This window comes from Nannobrachium achirus (genome assembly GCF_963921795.1).
Source record: "Nannobrachium achirus genome assembly, chromosome: 2".
In the NCBI taxonomy this organism is placed as follows: domain Eukaryota; kingdom Metazoa; phylum Chordata; class Actinopteri; order Myctophiformes; family Myctophidae; genus Nannobrachium; species Nannobrachium achirus.
This window is the reverse complement of record NC_137811.1, coordinates 65,691,483-65,715,061: the sequence shown is the minus strand read 5'-3', so window position 1 is coordinate 65,715,061 and position 23,579 is coordinate 65,691,483. Positions and strand designations below refer to the sequence as shown.

General features: G+C 44.4%; 1 protein-coding gene across 1 annotated transcript; it reads left to right on the top strand.

The window, feature by feature from the left end:
* Positions 1-13,688: 13,688 nt before the first annotated feature.
* LOC308299779 (uncharacterized protein) lies at positions 13,689-23,247 on the top strand (the record flags this gene model as incomplete). Its single annotated transcript, XM_080743567.1, has 5 exons — positions 13,689-14,396; positions 17,774-18,179; positions 18,821-19,074; positions 21,938-22,117; positions 23,038-23,247. The coding sequence occupies 5 exons, from the start codon at positions 13,689-13,691 to the stop codon at positions 23,245-23,247; spliced, it is 1,758 nt and encodes a 585-aa protein (XP_080599693.1).
* Positions 23,248-23,579: the final 332 nt, after the last annotated feature.

Here is a 23,579-nt window from a genome sequence, read left to right as displayed (position 1 = left end):
AGTGCCGATCCCGAACAAGTTCGGCTTTAAAAAAAAAAAAAAAAAAAATTTTTTTTTTTTTTTGAAAAAATGTTTTTTTATTTTTTTTTATTTTTTTTTTGGACCCCATCAAATCTGGTGAACATGATTTCAATCGCGATTTTGCATGTTCCACCCCCATACAACCCCATCTAACATACAGGGCAGCCATGTTTGTTTACATAACATGTAAAACATAATGGCGATTATCTCAAGAATGCCTGAACGGATTTCCAATCGGATTTTTTTGTTTGAAAGCTGTGAACAAACTGCACAAATCCACTCCAATGCAATCCAGGATTGCATTGGATTTTTTAGAGCTCATTCTTCTCTGTTTTTTTCCCATGCATGAGGTGTGCAAGGTTTAATCATGGCTAAGTTGACGAAAATAAGGCTTCTAAAATGCTTGGTAGCCAATAGCTAACTTCAAGCTAACTTCATCCTCTTCCTGTACATGCACAAAGGAAAGTGTTCAGGCAAGTCATGGCTGCAGGGCTTCTGCATATACCAGCATATCTCTATGGGATTTTCTATGGCCACTGGGCGCCCTCTAGTGGTGAAAGGGGTGGCACTAAATGAGTTAAGGATCATCTTGTCTTTGAAATATCAATGCCATTTTTCAAAAACGATTTTGTCTTTACTAGCGCTTTTATTTTATTTTTTCATAATAGTTTGTTTTGTTTATAACAAAAGACATACTAGTAATACATATAAGTAAACACCCCCATTTAACTTTAAAGGGGGACTTTAACTGGGTGTTTAAATCAGCAAATAAGACTATTTACGAATAAAAGTGACAAATAAGATCACATAACAAAATCACACACAAAATTAAATAACACTTTCCCTTTTCTCACTGTCCTCAAAGTGCACCATATTGTGATTCTGTGTATGCAAGTTAGTGTGATGTGCTTTTACAGGATGGATTTGCCATTGTTCCATCACAAAATATGATGCACAGAACTCCATCAGCAAGGCAGCCATAACGTTGAGTGTCACGCTTCAGACATGGCAGGAGTGTACTAAAGCCAAAGTGTTCCTTCCATCCATCAGGGCTTGACATTGACTTTTTGAGGCACTTATCCTTTGGACAAGTACATTTCTCATTCACTTGTCTGGGCACAAAAGTCACTTGTCCGGTTAAACTGAGTCAGACATTGAAATAGAATGAATAACAAAAGGACTGCTATTGACCCTCCTTGCTCCCTCCACTCCATAGTATAGTATAAGGGCAGTCCATAGTCTGCATACAGCACAAAGGACAAGCTTAATGTCATGACCTGATCCATGTTCCATTGGTTCTAGTCTTTTCTCAGGTTCCTTGGCTGTTGCAAGCAGGTGGCAAGAAATGCACCAGAAAGGTGCCTTGTTGGTCTCAGCTGTTGTACTTCTCTGCTGTGTCTTGTTCTGTCAAAGTCTTTGCCTCTCAGTCTCCAAAGTTTGTTAGATATATCAGAAGCCATAACTGCATGTTTAATCCCCACCTGGCCCATGCAGTCATCTCCAGTCTCCAAGGCATATGTGCCTTGATCACTGTTTAGCTAGTGGTGCTCCAAGATCAATGCAGTGGAAGCATTTCCAATTTTCACCAGTGCCATTCTGCAGCCAGTGCTTGTAAATATGGGGTGTAGTATAGCAGTTACGCGAAGGAGACAACAACTCTCTGGGGTCCGCCATAATTCCGACATCCCATTATTCCGACCATTAGGTTAGTGAAGGTTAGGGTTGGTTATAATGGAGTCAGTACATGCACCATGTGTCAGCCTCCTCAATCCTATTCAAGATGTCTGGGACCTCTACTCCACCTTTGTCATCTTCATCAGAGACAATGGTAAATGAACTGCATGTACAGTATATAGTGCTTTTCTCCAAAGCACTTTACAAACCACCCATTAACACACACATTCACACACCATGAAACCATGCAAGGTTCCAACCTGCTCATTGGGAGCACTAAGGGATTCAGTGTCTTGCTCAAGGACACTTCGACACATAACCAGGAAGAGCTGGGAATCGAACCTGGAACCTTCAGATTTCAAGGCAGGCGCTCTATTCTGAGCCACTGTCGTCCGACAATGATGGTAACATTGCCACGGGCTTGATTGGACACCATATTCCGAACACACAGCTGGAGAACTGTTTGTTCTCCTCAGACACCAAGAATTTGGAAAGTTGCTGAGGGATGGATGTGTCTACTAGTAAGACGCCTCAGGGCGACATGCGTGCCAATTCTTGGCCATCTGGCCAGTGATGTGTATCGGACCAGTTACATATAATGGAGACCCCTGCATGATCAGGGGTCAACATTGTTATGTCAAAACATGCCAGATATGTCCTTAATATTGATGACATTGGGACAGGGATCTCCATATATGGGCATAAAACATATGTTAAAAGCCAAGCAGGGCCTTGGCGAGTTAGGGCCTGGGTTTGATGTCTGGGGATCCCCATATATGAGCATGAGGGGGTACCCTAACAGGGCATCAAAAAGGTAGCACATCCAAAACTTTAAATCAGTGGAGAATAAAGTACTCACGTTTCCACTTTTTTATTGGCACAAACCAACAAGAACTCTTAAGCGTTTCGGCTATGAGCCTTCATCAGAGCATTCTGGGTGTGTCTGTCAGCTCTGTTGTCTCTGATGATGAGGAGCTCCCCGCTAAAGGGGCTGGTGGTGAAGAGATCCCAGACCTCGATCTAGATTGAGGAGGCTGGTGTTACATGTGGAGTCAATTGGCCCCATTATAACTAAACCTATCCATAACCCTAACGTCAGGATTATGAGCGGACCCCATAGAGTTGTCGTAGTCTCCTTCGCATTAATGCTATACTACACCCTAAACATTCAAGACCTGGGGATGAAGGAGATCTGGCTGCAGAATGGCACTAGGGGTGCTCTATGGCACATGCTTCCACTGCATCAATCAGTCTCTCATCTTGGAGCACCACTAGCCAAGACAGTGATCAAGGCACATATGCCTTGGAGACTGGAGATGACTGCATGAGCCAGGTGGGGACTAAGCATGCAGCTATGGCTTCTGAACGAGTACAGTACAATATCTTAAAAGAAATTCGGAGAAGCAAAGACCTTGACAGAACATGGTAGGCAGAGAAGTACAGTACAACTGCTGAGACCAACAGGGCACCTTCCTAGTGCATTTCTTGCCACCTGCATGCAACAGCCAATGAATCCGGGGAAAGACTAGAACCAATGGAACATCGATGGATGGAAGGAACACTTTGACTTTAGTACACTCCCATGTCTGAAGCGTGACATTCGTCGATATGGTTGCTGGGCTGGTGGAATTCTGTGCATCATATTTTGCCATGGCACAATAGCAAATCCATCCTGTAAAAACACATCATACTAACTTGCATCATAATACACAATCACAATATGGTGCACTTTGAGGGAAATTGTTATTTAATTTTGTGTGTGATGTTTTGTGATCTTATTTGTCACTTTTATTCGTAAATAGCCTTATTTGCATTTAAACACCCATTTAAAGTCCCCCTTTAAAGTTAAATGGGGGTGTGTACTTCTATTTATACTAGTATGTCTTTTGTTATAAACAAAACAAACTATTATGAAAAAAATTTAATAAAAGTGCTAGTAAAGACAAAATCGTTTTTGAAAAATGGCATTGATATTGATATTTCAAAGACAAGATGATCCTTAATGGTCAAAACAATAGCAGAAATGAATTATACATGTCAGAATTAGTTGATTTAGACCTACAGCACCTGTTTTTACTCCTAACAATGGCCAAGTTGTGGCCATGGTCTTCGGAATTACAAAATGACCTTGACCATGACCTTTCAAGGTCCAAATCACCCAACATGGTCAAAACAATATCAGAAATGAATTCCCCGCACCCAAATTAGTCAGAATGGAGGTATTGCTTGTGCATATACACAAAAGTTGGATTTTCATTATAGCCGATGGCGGCCATATTTGATTTGGCCATTGCGCCATTCGTGCCACTATGGCGGACGAGCACCTCTGTGATTTTTCATGTCTAGGGACCCACTAACTCAGTTCAGGTGAGAAACTCCCCTCACACCAAATTGCGAACAGGAGTATAGGCCAGATACTGTATTCTACCACTTTTTCTAGTCACATGTTCAAATACTGGATTCTGATTGGCTAAATTCCGGAGGTTATGGCAGAACAACCGCCGCAGTTGTGTGAGGACGAGATCAATGCGCCTCAGTGTACATCCGGGGACTTCAGGAGGTAGTCGGAACACCTTTCCCCCAACCAACATATGACGGTCGTAGCGGTCCTATGTTTACTAACGTGCGTACGACGTCGCCGATTTATTTGGATCCAATGCAATCCGCCAACTTTAAAGCCCCTTTTCTCTGAACCTATGCCTTTCTGGAAGCGAACAGCCTCTATTTACGGCCGGAACGGTCCTTCTAACTGACGTTAGCTTAGCTGTATGCTAGACATCTTTCTCTGCATGGAGTTGGCGTCATCTGGTGGTGAGTAGAAGATGTTGTTTGTGGAACTATTTGCTGTCGTCACGGAAGTTTTATAGGCAATAATGATTGTAACTTAATATCCTTGCAAGTTACAACTATGTGTTTTCTTTCATGTATACGGAAAAAAGTGGTAGAAAAGCTATTTACCACTCGGGGTCGGACATTATGCTCTGATAATGTCCTGTGTGAGGGTGTTATCGGACTCGGCTTCGCCTCGTCCGATCACCCCCTCACACAGGACATTATCAGAGCATAATGTCCTCTCACTCGGGGTAAATTGCTTACTTAATTTACTTTAGGAAGATTATAAGATCCTTGACTTTTCTGTGCTAGGTTTCCATTGGATTGGTATGATCTGAATTCCTGAAAATGTACAGTAAAATGTGGTGTAATTCTGTTGGACAGCGACCTGCCCATCCGGGGGAAGTAGGTTGATGAGACTAAATTAGAATTTCTCAGAATGTCTGTCTGTTGTCAGATCACGCAGTGATTACTGAAGGTGCTGAGCCAAACTGGAAGTGCGTGCGGTCTGGTCTGTGATGTCACCACCAGGGACTATTTCTAAAGATATTTTTGGGGCTTTTTTGCCTAACTTTTATATGATCCTTTTGTTGATGGGATATGTTTTGTAAAAAACGAAAATTCTATAAAACATTTAAATAATAAAAACCTACATGCCAGAGCTTAGAAGGCACGTTTTCCCTGCTGGAACTCATGCCGTTGGAAACAGGCAATACAATTCTGAGACGAACAAGACCCGACGCCATTGTGAGCAGTTTCTTCTTTGCAGAAGTGATGAGTGATGTGATTCTTCTAGCCTTTAGATATCCCCAGTATCAGTAGCAGGCACGTGCACACATAGACATACCCGTCTGTAAAAAGTGTCCTCTCCAGACCATGAATGCAGTTTTTACTATGGTGAAAGAAATGCAAATCCCATATTATGCCATACCTGAGGGCAGCATTCAAAAGAATTGCCTTGTCCAAACTCTCCTGAACTTGAATGCAGCATCTTATGATGAAAGAATTGCCTTCTCTGCTTAGAAATACATGCCGTAAACCACATCGCCAGTATTCACTTGATTATGCTTAGTTTAGAGTGGTATATACCAAAAATAGCCGACCTCCAAGCTTACAACGCGTCGCAGTTGTGAGATTGGAGGTCTGCTATTTTCAATAGTTTCTACAAAAGGCCCTTTTAGAACTTTCAGCCCCTGCCTCTCTAACATTCTCTGCACGTCCCTGATCAGTAGTACATACAGTTTATGTGGTCGTCTGTCTATATGGGACTAATTGAGGGTTAACATGGCGGGAAGGTAGATTAAAAATAAAACAAGGTGTCAGTCAGAGTGTAATTATCAACAGTTCATGTGTGTGTTGGTTGCAGTGTTACCGTCTGATTCTCTCTCTGACCCCAATATGAGCAGCAGCCATCTGCTCTCCTGTCCAGTAACCTCTATCTCAGACACAGGGAATTAAGCTGGCCATAGCTACGCCCTGGTTAGGACCAAGGACAAGTGTGTGTGTCGGTGGGGGGGGGGGGGGGGGGATTAATGGTTTTGGTACTGTATGTGTGCTGCAATGAGTCACTGGATTTCCTATCATGTTTCTTAAAGGGCAAGGTCACCCATGAGACAACCAAATCTTATTTTAATGTTGTTTGTGGTCATGTGATCCAAGATGGCCGCCGTGTGAATAAGGTCCCGGGACACTGGTGTTCCTCACATCATCACTGTATTATGAGTTTTAGTAGATATTATATTGATACTATAGATATTTATTTTTTATCAGAAACGTGATGTTACCTGACAATTAGTTGACTTTTGGTGAAAAAGCCAGCATATTTTGGTATCAGTTAATATCGGTCAATATCGGTATCGGAAATGAAGAGTTGGCCAATATCGGATATTGGTTATCGGTAAAAAAGTCAATATCGAACATCCCTAATTACAAGTGTTCAAATGGAGAGTATTATGTGCTTGGACCTCCTCATAAGTGCTCTCGAGGAACCTACATGTCTGCATCTTCAGTGAAGACCCCTCCTCCTACCCCCACAGTTCTGCAATTTGGCTCCTCGACAGTGCCAACTGGCCCACCCACATACAGACACACAGCACCCATCGCAGTATTGCACGCTCTGCTGGCGCACAAGTAGACCATATGGCCATGAGTGCACAAGGCGCACGTTGGCACCTCGACAGAGTGCAGTCTAGTTCGTTTTCAAATCTGCCTCCACACTTAAAGTTATACTATGTAACTTTTTTAATAAAACATATCTTAAAATTGTCCTAACTATTAAATCGCTAAAGTTTTAGAACCCCCACTCCGTTAATTTCAGCCCCAAAAGCCTTTTCTTTATATGTTTTCTACTTAGCCGTGACAGGGGCGGGATTTCGCGGCAAAATGACGTCATCTGCATCATCCGTATACGGTGTGTATACGTTGGCCAATCACATTGCAGATCATACAGACATGATACACTACCGGCCAATGACAGTGCTTCTTGAGGTCTCTTCAGGAAATAGCTTGCTTCAACAGCTTTGTTTACACTGGTCTAGAAGTCTAGCCTGTAAACCTCCCCAACGCCGGTCCGCAGAGGGACACTACGGATGCGTGGCGACTTGGGTAGGCGGGCGAGGCGGACGCGGGGGTCTGAAGGCCCGGTCCGTGGCGAAAAACTGCCGAAAAAAGCAGACGCGACCGCGGTTTGCTATAACGCTACTGACCACTAGTTGAGCAACTTACACAGTATAGCTTTAACGTTTTGGCTTTTACATGCAATTCATACAATTGTATTTCCGTAATGTCATACGTCACAGTGTAGGCCCGTATATACTGTATATTGCAACAGTACAGCAGAGGTAAATCAGTCAATAGAAAGAGTAATTTCACATGAGGTGAATTATCTCCCAGATTCCGATTCAGAAGCAAAATGTCCTTAAAATCCCGGACAGTGGATTTTGAAGAGACATGGAGCGGGATCCTGCCAACAATAGTTTCATTCTGAGTAGGCCGGTCCCCGACTAGACACTCGGCCGACTGAATACAACATACACAGGCCTCCTAGATTACCCTGTAAGACATTATAGAACCTTGCCTTAGAAATATAAAGTGATACAGACACAGACAACAATACCAGCACCATTGGCAATTTGGCATCAGTTTGGCACAAAATAAAATACTGTTACTTTAGCAGCATATAGTAGTCTGTATCTGTCTGTCGGGCGGCCGAGCATCTAGTCGGGGACCGGCCTACTCGGGAACCATGTAAATAGGGAATGAATGCCCCACCCTTTAATTCAAACCCCATTATACCTGTTGTCACAGGACCCGTTTTGACCATCTGTTTGCCTGTGTCCATTTAAGCCCATATATGGAGATATCTGCAGACAGAGTGCCGGTTCCGGAAAACTCTGACGTCAGATATCAGCTCCGCATACGGAGATTCCGAATCTTTTGCGCCGGTTCTGGGAAACCGCGTATCGGGTCGGGTTGAGGCCGGGCGCTGCACCCCCTGCTGCGGCGGGGAATGCGCGTGCCGAAGTCTGTGTTTACTCATGTGGCGTACATGATGTCAGAGCCTTTTATGCCGATACCTATTGTCCACCTATCCTGTATCCAACTGTTGGCATACTTCATACTTCGTCCTAAAACAGACAATATCACACACAAACATTTGTGGACCTCAGATTTTATTTCCAAAATTAATCCAGGATGAGGAAGGAATAGGCCTACATGAGGCCTACATAGGCCTACATGAATGATTTTGTAATATTAATAAAAATTGAGTAATAATTGAATATGAACGAAATTCTTACTATCATGGGGAAAACTGTTTTATGCACATCAGGCAATAATGGTTAATGAATGAATTGATTACCCAATCAGTCTGGTTATCTGATCAAAAAGAGGTGGTTGCCCATCCCTGTCTTCAATGCCAATGCCGTGCAGGTGCGCTCATGAATAATGTCAACAACACATCCAGATGGGCCAGGGGGGAGTGGTCATCCCAGAAGGAGGAAGGGATGGAGGAGGTAGGCCTAGAGAGAAGGAGAGGTGGAGAGGATAAAGGAGGGTTAGAGAGAGAGAGACGGATAATATCACTCCCCTGGAGTAAATCTGTGTCAATCTGCTTCCATCTGGAACAGGACTACTAACTAGCCACTCACTAACACGCCGCATGTCTACCTACAAGAATTCATCCACCGAGCAGTACTGAGGTATGGAAATGCTTAATTAAGGACTGGATCTAGTCGAGTTTACTTGTAATGGTGTTTAGGAATGGATGTTTACCCCAGGGGTCTTCAATGTTTTCAGGCCAAGGACCCCTTAGTTGAGAGAGAGATGAAGCAGGGAACCCCACGACCTTTTCATAGATTCCATAATAGTTTCATCGTTTGACAGCACAATCATCATGTATTTTGGATTTGTGTCAATTTGTGTTTTTAGATATCCACTTGAGACGTCATTACCTAATAAACTTGACCTTTTACTCTGTACTTAGTCTGCTCTTTTTCCCCTCTACACCAAACCTCTTTGCCGAAAATAGCCGATCTACAAGCACACAACGCCTCGAGGTGCTGTGAGCTTGTAGATCTGCCATTTCTGGCTACAGTTCTCAGAATATGGACCAATATGGAGAAACACCTGTTCTCCATGATCTTACCATCCTCATACCATACATATTCTGACTGAAAACAAATGTGTCATAGTTTGCCAGAAGCAGAAGTTCTCATCCACATCATAGTAGCCTATAGCAAGCAAGCGCATGTTGTCCTTTTTGGACAAGACACTTTGCAGAAGTCATCTGAACTGACAAGTGGCCAGTCTCACATAATGCCTAATGTCTTGGTCACACATGAACTATTTTGACTTTGCTCTACTTATCCAGCTACATTCATGGATAATTGGTATGGAACAAATTGACTCCATGTTGTACTGTATAAGTTCCTCAAAAATTGGCCTGTGAGATGAGAGGCACTGTATTTAATTGTGAAATGTAATTTATAACCTATTGTTTTGCTTTATCTACTCTACTCAAAGAGTTTGATCATATTATACTAAAATATCTTGCAGAAGTCTTCACTGAGAAGAGTAGGCTACAAAAATGTTGAGAAAGTGAAAAAAATAATTAAATAGGACTATTGCCTAATTCTGTCATTTCAATGGCAGTCTACAAAAAATATTTTTGAGAATATTTGCTTATAATCTTTTTACTGTATTTATGTTTTGAGAATTTTCCCAAAATAGGGATGACATGGGCTGAATGTTGTTAATCACACAGCTGAATGAGGCTACCAAGATTTCATTTGGGACAAATCACACTACCTTAATGCCCACTTAGACCATATGGCACGCAACCAGGATTCATGGATTACTTACAAAGGCATACACACTTGAACTCACACTACACATGCATGGATAAGCAAGCGCGCGCACACACACACACACACACACACACACACACACACACACACACACACACACACACACACACACACACACACACACACACACACACACACACACACACACACACACACACACACACACACACACACACACACACACACACACACACACACAGTCAAGGAAGCCCACTTATCTCTGACCAAGTCGCCCCCAACAAATGGTTGCAATTAGGCTAATTGAGTGACCTGTGAGGGGTAGTAAACTTAGTGTAGATTGAGTGTGACATGGTCCTCTGCATGCCGGACCATCTGTCTCTGCTCTAAAGCCTGTGAATAATAAAGGCTTCATTTATGCCCGGGTGTTCAACAGTGTTGTACGGCCAAGTATAAGTCGGCTTAACACAGACAAGCAAAGTGGTTGAAGCTTCAGTTGGTGAAGTCTATGCTGATTGATTGCTGAACCATATACAGAGGAGCAATGTTTAGTTTAGCATTTATCATTATTTCTGCTTTCAATTTAGTGTTTAATTGTATTATCTATCTATCTTTTATTTAGTTTTGTATAAAAACAATAGTTTCAGGTTGGTAGTAGTCAGCCTGCCTCAGTAAGCCTTGTTTTTGTTTATTTCAGTTTAACTCAAATGTATTTTTAGCTTTCATAATTGTATGCATTTTAGCTATCATTATACAGACCTTGTTTTCTCAGCTCAGGTAAAATTGTAGAATATTGGATGGAAGTGGATCATATACAAAAATTCTCTTGATTTCCAAAATCTCAAAAACTTTGCAGAATAGATCGATTGCCATTTTTCACTGCGCACTCACAAAACATGACTACAACAGATAAGGGAAGGTTTATCCACTCTCAAAAGAGACACACACAGCAACAGGTGGTGTCTAAGCCAACTGTCACCTCATATTCCCTCCATTTTAAATTAACTTTTCTAACACACAGGATGATGTTAACTACATCCTAATTGCCCCCCCCCCTGTACAAGTTTACAACGTATTGCATCTTGACCAGTTGACCATAGAATTAAGGATCTCTTGACGCATTGTGAGCTGAGCTAGCTGATACCGTAGATTGGCTATTTGTCAATTGATTTGGTTCAATATCCGGCCTGTCTAGCGAGTCTGTGTTGAAGTGTCCTATTGTAATATTAATGGCACTCCACCCATAGTTAATACGAGTTAAGTGCAGAGGACAAAGTTCTTGTGTGCAAAGGTACAGTGCACAAATACCCCCTAAACAACTAAAGGGGACTGGATTATTATTATTATAAGTACAGTAGTTAACAGTACAGTTCATACACCCTACAACCCACTGTAGGTGGTCAAACAACATAGCCTTTATTGCCTGTTCACTGTCTGTGTTCATTCTCATCTTCCATACAGCAATGAGTCTTCCAGGCCAATCCCTCAATTAATCCCTAAAGCCAATTAATACATCTACCATGGTGGAGTGATACAGTCAGCATATACTGGTATAAAATACAGCTATTGAACATATTACACAGCAAATATAGATCTACATGCATGCGAGACGTTGTGAGCATGTACCGGTAGATCTGGTATTTTCACAATTTCTGCCTCTTATATTTGACAATTTGGCCAAGGTTTAATTTGTCATTTTAAAAAGTCCTTCAATTGTCACCTTAGAAATGTGCATAAAACTCAGTTTTTGGGGACCCCCCAGGTCCCGACCCACAGGTTGAGAACCACTGCTCTAGAGTACTGTTTCATTGATCTGAATCTGATTGTGTTGTGAACAATTGAGTACAGATTTATGAATATTACAAGTGCAGACAAGTATATTGTGGGTCACTTAAATTGCACTCAATGATGTCACTTCCTGAGATTATGGACTGTCTGGTACGAGGTCAAAATGAGGTCTATGATGGTTTGGGCGGTAGGTCACACCCTTGCATGCTGTGTTTTATCAGCTGGACATGGCAATGCAGGCTACAGGACCCGCTGAAGGATTTGGGTTCCCACACATTTTTACCAATTAATTTCCAAAACTTTTCCAGAATATTTAACCCGATTCCCAGGACTATATAACAATAATTCAGCTCAATAACGAGTCGCTTACTCCTATGCGCAATGCCCAAAGACAGTGGTTCTCAAACTTTTCAGGCCGCGACCCCCGAAATAATCATATTTTAGCTGGGGACCCGGCACCCTGGCGAGCACTAAGAGGTGAGGAATTTAGTTTAACACGGTTTCATGGTGAAAATAGCAGATCTACATGCTCACAACGCCTTGCGTTGCGAGGCGTTGTGAGCATGTAGATCTGCTATTTTCACAATTTCTGCCTCCAATACAGTATTTGACAATTTGGCCGATGTTTCATTTGTCATTTCAGAGGTATTAACAAAATCAATAACCAAAGACAATGCACAGCTAATTTTTCCAGGACCTTCCAGGACCCTTGATCAATTCCAAAACTTTTCCAGTACTGGAAAAATATTTTTCTATTTTCAAAATATTTCCAGGAATTTCATGACTGTGGGAACCCTGGATTTAAAAATCACACTCGTGTGAACTGAGCGGTGGTGTGTGTGTGTGTGTGTGTGTGTGTGTGTGTGTGTGTGTGTGTGTGTGTGTGTGTGTGTGTGTGTGTGTGCGTGCAACAGCGCCCCTCCCTTAACATGTGTGGTCAGAAAAGGTTACTGCAGGCTACAGACAGACAGACACGGAGACAGACAGACAGACAGACAGACCCACACACACGGCCACGTATAGGAGCGTTGTGACCACCGCTCAAAAATGGGAGTGTTGGTGTTATAGTCTCCATCTCCAATCAACATTGTAAGCTTGCAGATCTGCTATTGTCAGTGTGCGACACTGGCCCGCAACCAACTCTGAATGCACCCATTCTCAAGCATCAGTACCAAAGTACATTCCAAAGACAATATGGAAGCACACATATATGCAACTACTGTACTTAAACTCTACAGCAGGGGTCTTCAACAGGGTTACTACAGGGGGTCCTCCAAATCTTTTTGTGATAGATGCTTTTTTTTCTCCTTTTCTATATTAACCACTTGGACCCTAGTGTCCATATTCTACTTCAGCCAAAAATAGCAGATCTACAAGCTCAGAACGCCTCGCGCTGCTATTTTTGGCAAAGAGGTTTGGTGTAGAGGGGAAAAAGAGCAGACCGAGTACAGTTTATTAAGTAGGCCTATTGACGTTCAAGTGGTTAAATATCTGAAAACACAAATTGACATGAATCCAAAATACACTGATGATTGAGCTGTCAAACAATGAAATATGGAATCTAGGGGTCCCTGCTTCATCTGACTCTAAACTAAGTGGTCCTTGACCTGAAAACGTTGAAGACCCCTGCTCTACAGTATATACAGTAGCTGCTGTAGTTGGCACCGGGGGGTCCCAGAGGGCTCTATAATTGCCCCACTACGTTTTTCCCTCCAAATATATAGCTGATCTACGACAAGCACATAAAGCGCTGTATAGAAACGCGATGTGGGCTTGTAGATCTGCTGATTTTGGTTGAATGTTTGCCCCAGAAAAGGGACGCTAGGATTCAAGTGGCTAACTTCTGATGTTTGACTTACAGGGTCGTTCAGATCTCTTGCCACACAGAAGATGAGAGGACAATAATTCTATCTACGCTAAGAGGCGCGTTCCCCAGATCAGATGCCACAACTAGAAGACAGCCAGCGTCACCGCTAACGCCGGCGGCACCGCACATCTGAGACCAAGTCTCGCTGGTCGCTTCTGCCATCTGAAGGTAATAAAGGAAACATGAGCGGCTCTCCAGTCCTGATCACTGTACTTTCACTCCTCCTCGCCACTGCGTCCACAAGCACAGGCCCCCCTGACTACGACTACGGGGCCCACCCGCGTTTCATATGCACCCCCATCCCCGTGGACGCGGACCCCGCCTGCATCGGTGGGCCGGGGGGCGCGGGGGCACCGGTTGCCAGCGTGGGCCCCCCAGGGCACCACTTGGGGGGAACACCGGGGGCGGCGGCGGCTGCAGCGGGACCCTCCCCTTCGGGCTGGTGGGGGTTGCCGGAGGAGGCCAAGGCCACCGTCCTCCACCTCAGGGAGAGCCTGCTCAAGGAGAGAGAGACTGTCATGGAGCAGAGGGAGACCATCAGGGAGCTGAATGCCAAACTCACGCTGTGCGAGGGCTTCGGGCGGAGCATGACGGCCGACGACGACCACAGCGGCCACACCCAGCACCGCCGCCTCCAGGGACCGGCGGCCTTGCGGCCCCGCCACGGCGGCGGCGTGGGCCCGAGGCCGGGCGGTCACCGCGCTGCCGGCGGCAGCCAGCTGGGTCACCGCGGCGGCAACCTCTTACCGGACGCACCGCGCCACAGCGCGGCGGGGGGGCACAAGGATAAACACACAGTCACCATGACGACAGCGGGGGAGTTGACTTCATCGCCGGAGCAGATGGATCGCATGCTGCAGGCTCTCAAGGAGCGGCTGGAGAACCTCCAGGTGAGGAACACGAACAGGAAATGTATTGTCGCTGTCAGGCGGAAACCAAAGTAAAGCCACCCCTAATCTGAGTTCCCAGAAGTTCTTTTTTTCGCCACTATAGGGTGTGCCAAATGTAGTTCTAAGAGCGGCCATTTCTTGGGTAAACACAGCCTTACACAGGTGTTCTGATTAGACTATAGCATTAGTTCTATGCAATCAAACAATTGAAACACCTGTGTTTTGACCCAAGAAATGGCCGCTATGGACTACACTGACGTAGCCGCTGGCACACACTATAGGGGGGCGAGAAGAACTTCTGGGCAGACACCATTATATCTCTGGGCCCGAAGTCAGCCCAGGAAGTAGCAAGTATGGATAACCAGAGGCAAAGATGGCAGAGGTTATCTACAGGTATATGTCTCAAAAAGCCCACGTTATCGAGGCACATCCTCCAAGACTAAGCCGCCCTTAAACTTCTCCACGCGGCCAAAATAACCGCCCGCCTCTCATTGAAAATGTATTATTAGGACATGGCAACCGCGCTCCGTCTGAAAGGTGCTTTAAACAAGAAATATTAAAAACACAAAAATAAAAGTAAGAAATTGATGAAAATGTAAAATACATAAATGCAGAGGAACTAATTGTATCAAATGTGGATCTGAGACCCCATTTACACCTTTCAATAACCACTTAAATATCGTTAGTTGACCGTAGGTCAGCCCCTTTCTTTCCTAGCTGATCTACAAGCCAACAACTTAAACTTAAGTGGCTTTAGATTCCTTCTTATTTTGAAGTCAGAGGACTTTTTGTGTTTGATCAAATCAACCAGAGTTCCAAAATACTACAATTAACATTTAGGCAAATGAATAACCTGTTACTTTGCATAAAACTAGTATCGGCAAGAGAACAACCGTCTCACTGTGTCCCATCATGAGATAAATGGACCAGGGAATATTATATTATGTATACATAATATACAGTAAGCTCTGGAAAGGACAGACAAAGCACCAGGGAACGTTTGTTGATTGGCTTCGAGAAAGTTGTCTTTAAATAGATTTGGCAAACATTTGCCAAATGTCTTCCTCTCTCTCTCTCTCTCTCTCTCTCTCCATCCATGATCCATCAACCCGTTTCTCTTTCTTGGGCCGTGATCAAAGACAGGCGTCAGTAGCCACAGGGGGTGGTAGGCAGCGCTGTGCCGGTTTAAGATCCTAATCAGCACTGATTACAGTGATCTCCATTGACAGACTGGTAATCAGGCCACACACCAGTTAAAAGCTTGGATTACCTGGCCGGTCCAAGAGGAAGAGAGAGAGAGAGAGAGAGAGAGAAAGAGTGAGTGAGTGAGTAGGGTTGGGATCCTTTAGGTTCCCTTTAACCATTCCTATAGGGCAGGGGTTCCCAAACCTTTTTGTCTCAGCCTCTCAGGGCACCCCATGAATATTGTTTTAATCCGAGGCACCCCTACATTATAATTTTCACTCCCAGCACCATATATTTATAGCATATCGTCGTTGTCGGGTGGAAACCTTGTATGTCCAAAACCGTTTGTTTTGTATTTAACATCTATAAATGTACTAAACTAGTGAAAACAGCACACAACGCCAACAGTCTTGTATGATGAAGCAGGGCTTTGCTTTACCAAAAGACGTACACATTTGAAACTTGGAGATACGAGGTTTCTGCCCAACAGTGACGATATTTTTGTGATTATGTTTTACGAGGAAAACGTTGAGATAATAGCCATTTTGTTTAGAACTGACTAAAAATAACTTTGTACAAATAAATTCCAAATATTATCAAATGATCTGGCGGCACCCCTGGACTGCCGTCACGGCACCCCAAGGTGCCCCGTCACCCACTTTGAAACCCATGCTATAGGGGGTTCCAAATGGACCCCTTACAGGTCTAACTCAGAGTGTACAAGCACCACCATAACCCTGAGAGTGTACAAGCACCACCATAACTTTGACAGTATACAAATGGAACCAAAGCCTCCATTTGTACACTTTCAGAGTTATGGTGGTGCTTGAAATTAAAAGGTTTGAGAACCACCGTTATTGTAATTGCATAGCAGACGTGAAGTCCACATAACACCGGTGTGGGTTAAAGATCCACTCGCTCTGCCTTTTGTGCTCGCTTCCGGCGCTTGCGACTGACGTCACAAATATGGCTGAAAACAGCAGACCTACAAGCTCACAACGCATAGCAAGCGCAACGCTTTGTGGGCTTGTAGATCGGCTGTTTTCGCCACCCAACACAGCCACCGGTGCCCAGTCGTTTTTAGAATACTACAGCTACATGGATTATTAATTCTTATTGAACACAGGAAAATAACACGTTTCTTAAAGAATATTTATTATTAAAAGAAACTATTTACTATATTAATAATATAGTAAATATTGTATTTTAATATAGTAATAATAATAATATAGTAAATAGTTTCTATATTAATAATAGCCTATAGTAAATAGTTTCTTTTAATAATAAATATCAGCGGTGAGAGACACCCCAGTGGTCAGCAGCGAGGCCCCCGCCGCTGGCCCCGTGGTCAGCGGCGAGACCCCCGCCGCTGACCACGGAGCCGCTGACCGTCACCGGCGAGGCGAGGTGACGGTCATCGGCGAGGCGAGGTGACCATCGGGTCTCCCGGTGGAGGGTCGACAGATCCCCGCACGGTAGCCGTGAGTCAGCCGCCCTGCGGGGGTCTCTCGCCGCGGGGGTCTCTCGCCGCGGTCACCACGGGGTGACCGCAGCGGAGGTCCGTGAGTGGTGGTCTCCGGGGGAGGGTCGACGGATCCCCGCACGGTAGCCGTGAGTCAGCCGCCCTGCGGGGGTCTCTCGCAGCCGGTCAGCGGCCCCCGCTTGAAAAATCTTGAAAATTAGAATTTTGACCCGATTCTATAAGTGTCTTTTAAATCCTTCAAAGGTTTTAAAAAAAAAAAACCTGTGTTTCTATGTCAGCAATCTGGCCAGCCATCGTCAAAGAAAAGGTCCTTTTCACTTAACTGGAGCTCAGTTAGTCTGTTCCTGAGAGACTGCTATGTCAGTGGTTCTCAAACCTTTACATGTGAAGGACCCCCAAAATGATATTTATTTGGACCATGGACCCGCATCTCAAAATATTTAGTTCCAGGGACCCCCCAGAAGCAACATTTGAGTTACAAACGTTCGCTTTGAAAATACATATATTCAAAGATTTGCACACATTTTCACGACTTTTTTCAAAAATAGCAGATCTACAAGCTTGCAGCGCGGCACTCGGTGCCGCGCTGTGAGCTTGTATATCTGCTATTTTTCACTGGTTAAAGCATTCAATAATTCTAGGCCTAGTGTAACACTGTTGTGTGTGTGTGTGTGTGTGTGTGTGTGTGTGTGTGTCTCTGTGTGAGCAGAAGAGGAACATGTCCAGTGCGTACTCCAGCTCTCTGAAGGACCTCCTCCAGAGGAAGATCTCCACCATGGAGCAGCAGCTCCACCCACCACCACCACCCCCCCACCCCGACACCTCCGCCCTCAGCAGCCCCCATCACCACGATGACGACCACGGTGATGACCACGACCACGATGACAGCCACCCCGACGACCAAAATGTCGACGACGGTCACCATGGCGACCCTCATAAAGACTATGATGACCTACACGGCCATGACGGAGAGGACGACGGTAACCACGACGATGACCACGACGACGGTCACCGTGGTAACGAAGATGACGACGGCTACGGTTACGTGGCGCAGACGGGATTCAGGCCACACTCCAACAAACTGGAGACCATACTGAACCAGCTACACCTGTCAGGTACGCAGACACACTGGACTGTATACCAGGCCTGGAAGTTCGTTTTAGGGGAAAGGCTACTTGGCCTTTAGTGTTCTAAAAGAGTTTAGGGCACAAGGCCAAATGCCAGGGCAGGAAGGCCATCTAATAAGACAAGATCTTAGTCCATTGAAATAATCAATTGAATTTAAGGGTTAAGGATGATTTAATACCATGTAGGTAGACTATCTGCAGTGAAATAATAATATTTACAATCTGATCCATGCTAAGCCCTGTACCAATCAAAGTCACTGGATTGAAGATGGGGACTCGTAGGAGTTATGAATTCAGAATCTCAACAAAAGACACTGGTGTCTACTGCCCTACAGAGTGCAGTAACTACGTACAAGAATTTCACAAAAAAATTGGTTTAAAATTGTTACAGCAGATCAGACAAATGAGTTAAAGGCCTACAAATGATATTACACTGATAGTATATCTATTCTTGAGCTAATTGTTCATCACCCAATATCATGAAGGCTAATTTGTAGGGCAGTCTACATGACCAGAAAGAGACAGTGGAGAAAGTGATAGTCAGCCGGGGCATTAAGGCCACTGTGGCCTCAGTGCATGCCATTTCTTTGCCACCAGATCACAGACTAGTGTTGTCCTTTATCGTGCAGGTCCCAATAGGAAGAAGGCAGAGAGTCCTCACTCCTTCCAGATGGGCTTCCCCATGCGGACAAACTACATGTACAGCCGGGTGAAGAGGACCCTGCTGAACGAGATCTTTGCCCTGACTCTGTGTCTGTGGATCAAGGGTGGCGTGGGGCCCGGCCTGGGGACCCCGTTCTCCTACTCCGTCCCGGGACAGGCCAACGAACTGGTGCTGATCGAGTGGGGGAACAACCCCATGGAGCTGCTGGTAGACGACAAGGTGAGAGAGGAGGCTAGAACCTAGAACTAGCTGGTTCATAGTTTGACTGCACAAATGGGAGTGCAAACTAAAGCTATTGTGACGAGGCTGTTTCCGTTTGTCTACTGCGCTCAATCCTTTACATATCGAAGACCTGTGCATTGTGGCGCATTGTGAGCTTGTTGTTCTAACTCAACACAATGAGGGGGGAGTACATTAAGACTTTAAGAAATTTAAAACTTCTAGTTTGTGGTTTACAGTCTGGTAAATCAAAAAAATGTCTATCCAATTTTTTTTAATATGGACTCAGACTGTTATTTGTCTCAGGTACTCAAATTTTGTGAGGGTGCTGAAAACACAGCTCAGCTATGCACAACTCTAGGTTGCCTTTACTAATAGAATCCTTATTTTTTTATTTTTTTTTCACAAAAAAAGACGTAACAGTTAGAAACAAAGACAATGGTTTCAAAACAAACAAAAGTATCATGAAGAGTGTCCACCGTGCCTCTAATCTGGTTTAGGCTGGTCCGGTGCATCTCAGGAATGGGACTTGAATATGTTGAAGGAAGGTACAGGAGCAAACACAGACTGTTTAGGCCTTTTTATTAGTTACAGGGTGCAGGCAAGAGTGACAACGTTTCGATGTCAATACATCTTTGTCAGGTCAAGACCTGACGAAAGTTATCACTGTTTTGAGTTAACCCCCTCACCGTGGTCCATATGACCACCCTTCACCTGCTGCCTAAGCTGCTACGCGCGTCATTAGGAGCCAGGGATGAACCAATAGCATGAGGCCAGTGGGGCAGTAGAACATGGTTGACTCTAAGGTCACTGAGCTGCTTTAGCTCAGACAAGAGCAGTCCTTAACCACTTAAAGACGACCTCACCTGAAATGGTGTTAGTATTTAATTTAATTTCCGTATTGTGACGTATCCTATTGAAACAGGAAGCCAATCACAGAGATGGAGGGTTGAGGTTGACCCCCAGACAGGCAGACACCATGCAAATCTACACATTTTACCCTGCTATGAGCACTCATTTTGGGCATTGTGAGTATCATGACCCGCCTGGAGGTCACGTCTGACCACAAAGTTAAAAATGAAAACCAAGCAAGGTAATGCTGAATCAAATTTGGGTTACTGTATTGCCTATTTCACGCCTCAAATGTTTCCAGAAACAATATTTTAGTGTGTATTTAGCTTTGAACAGAGACTGTAGCAGCCATGTTTGCTCATTCAAGATGCAGCACTGCCCTCTAGTGTCTAGTATAATGAATTAAGTAACTTTGTGTGGAGGACTATTGGTCATGGTTGGTAACTTGGTACCACCTGCTGATGTAAGAACACTTCTTATTTTTGTTTGACAGGATGTCATTGAGATTGGACTTTTGATATGCCAAACTAACAGTATTATTTTAGCATGCATAGTGTTAATGAATGTGCTCTGAGGGAGAAAAACTTTTTTTCAGTTCAGATGGCTACCCTTTTCTTCCTGTCAAAGGGATGTTTTTCCTTGACACTGTCACCAAATGCTTTCCTAGAGGTCTATGAATGTAAAGTGTCATGAAACAACATGATGTGATCTGGCACAAATGTAAATTGAATTAATTTAGGTACACTCAAGTCTCACAAAACTAACAAGAATTACGGATGATCTTTTTCCTACCCAATGTTTTATGTTCGGCAAAAATAGCTGGACCCCGAGTCGACTAAGTATATAGTAGGGTTTAAGTGACTATCTGCAGAGCGACTATGTACTATGGCAGTGGTTCACAAACTGTGAGTCGGGACCCCCAGGGGGGGTCCCCAAATTATTTTGGGGGGTCCCCAGGTGATTAACTTAATGTGCAACACTGCTTTCTCACTCAACAGTAAACAAACCAACACAAAGTTTAAGTGTATATGTGGCGGAGAGAGTCGCAGCCCCAGCCTGAAGCCTCAAAAGGCTAGTATCTGCCCTCGTTCCATAGGGATATCCCTTTGGAGTCATTTAGATATTGGACTTTTATGTGGGAGACCCGGGTTCGAACTTAAGCCGGGTGGGGAGGTTCGGATCACCTCCATTACATTGGTGCCTTGACCCGGATCCGGGCTTCCCCGTAGGAGGAGGTCAAAGGGGGGTGAGTGTGGCGGAGAGTCGCAGCCCTAGCATGAAGCCTCAAAAGGCTAGTATCTACCCTCGTTCCATAGGGATATCCCTTTGAAGTAATGGTTAAGATATTGGACTTTCATGTGGGAGAACCGGGTTCGAAGCCAGGTGAGGAGGTTCGGATCACCTCTGTTACATTAGAGGGTATCTGAACATTACTTAAGTGACAATTTAAGGACTTTTTAATACCTCTAAAATGACAAATTAAAGGACAACTTCACCTCTGGGACAACCAGATCTGATTTATTGTTGTTTGGGACACAATCAACACACGATCAACTGGTCATATGATGCATTTTGCATCATATGTATTATGAACAGTTGTTGCATGCTGAAATACTAAAATATCTAAAAACACAGATTGAACACAAAAAATAACTTGTGTTGATCGTGTCCCAAACAATAATAGAATAAGATATGGGTGTCGCAGAGGTGAAGTGGTCCTTTAAACATCGGACAAATTGTCAATCATCAGAGGCAGAAATTGTGAAAATAGCCGATCTACATGCTCACAACGCCTCGCATTGCAAGGCATTGTGAGCATGTAGATCGGCTATTTTCACAATAGAACCAACCGTGTTGTACAAAATGTAATGCCTCAACTCTAAGTGCTCGTCAGGCTGGGGGGGGGGTCCCCAGTTAAAATATGATTATTTGGGGGGTCGCGGCCTGAAAAGGTTGAGAACCACTGTACTATGGAATGACTCACCATGTCCACCTTGACCTGTGCTCTCAGGCGGTGACGCTGCCCCTGTCTCTGAGTGACGAGAAGTGGCACCATGTGTGTGTGACGTGGTCCACGCGGGAAGGACAGTGGCAGGCCTACCAGGACGGCGTCCAGCGGGGGTCCGGGGACAACCTCTCTCCCTGGCACCCCATCAAACCTGGAGGGGTCTTCATCATTGGGCAGGAACAGGTAAAGATGTACTGCATTTAACCTATTAGTCTTTTTATGTTAAGTTCAGTTCATAACGTGTATTTATATTCATAAATGTAATTATGCAAGTATAAAACAGTCACTTAAAAAATGCATGCCAAAACACTCCTCAGGCTAGGTGTGCAAGTGGGATAGATGGAAATGATTCATTAAGCCTATATGATTTCTTGATGGAAGCATAATGAACTTTTCACAGAGTAGATCGGTGATGAGATGTGAACGGTGGAAATGTTAATATTATCAATGTTTCTACTGTTCACAAACACATCTCTCATACATTTTGTCCACACTCCGTTCCTTTAGATTTTTATCAAAAGCATTTTTTTTGTTGAAGTTGAGCTGTTCCCCTTCATTCTTTACCTATTTTCTTATATGAGCTGCCAGCTGGTTCAAGAAAGAGCTTGTATCCACTCTGTCTGTCTGAATCCCACCCAGAACTCTCCACAATTTAGACACTACTAAGCAATATCTTGCAATCAGCAGCACCCTCCTTTGTTTCCTATTAAGCCATCTTCCGCTCTCCTTTCCTTCCTTGTAATAAAATACAAAGAGGCTGCAATGGTAAATGGTGCATTTATATAGCGCCTTTATCCAAGGCGCTTTACAGAGATTGTGCATTACATTCACCCATTCACACACACATTCATACAACGATGGCGGAGGAAACCATGCAAGGCACCAACCTGCTCACCGGGAGCAACTAGGGGTTCAGAGTCTTGCTCAAGGACTCTTCGACACTAACTCTACTGCCGCCCCTACAATGCAACTGCAACGAATCCCGATGACCTTTGCAGCGTGTCACTCCCCATTTCCTGTCAGACTACTATATATCAATAAAGGCATAAAAAATGTAATACAAAGAATGTTCCCTTACCTGAATTCTTCTACCTCTCCACTAGGACACCCTGGGCGGCCGTTTCGATGCAACCCAGTCCTTTGTGGGGGAGATCTCAGAGCTGCAGATGTGGTCCCATGTCCTGACGGCCGGTGACATCCACAGCCTGGCCTCCTGCGGCAGCCACCTCACCGGAGACGTCATCACCTGGTCTGAGACGGAACTGGAGCTTCACGGAGGGGTCTCGGTGTACCCCTTTGATCCCTGTCACTAGCGGAGGAGTCTCGGTGTACCCCTTTGATCCCTGCCACTAGTGGAGGGGTCTCGGTGTACCCCTTTGATCCCTGTCACTAGCGGAAAAACGTACAGCCAGGGGTGCCGCACCAAACTCTGGGTCCTGGGTACAAGCATTCACTGCGGGGCCCCCCATGAATGCGCTTCATAGGGGGAGGAGGTTTAACCCGTTTAGACTGGGAACTCATTATTATGAGCTTTAACTATTGAAAAATAGCAGATATGCAAGCTCACAGATTCGCGCTGCGAGCTTGTAAATTTGCTATTTTTGAAAAATTTGTGAAAAAGTCTTTGAATATTTCAAAATTATAT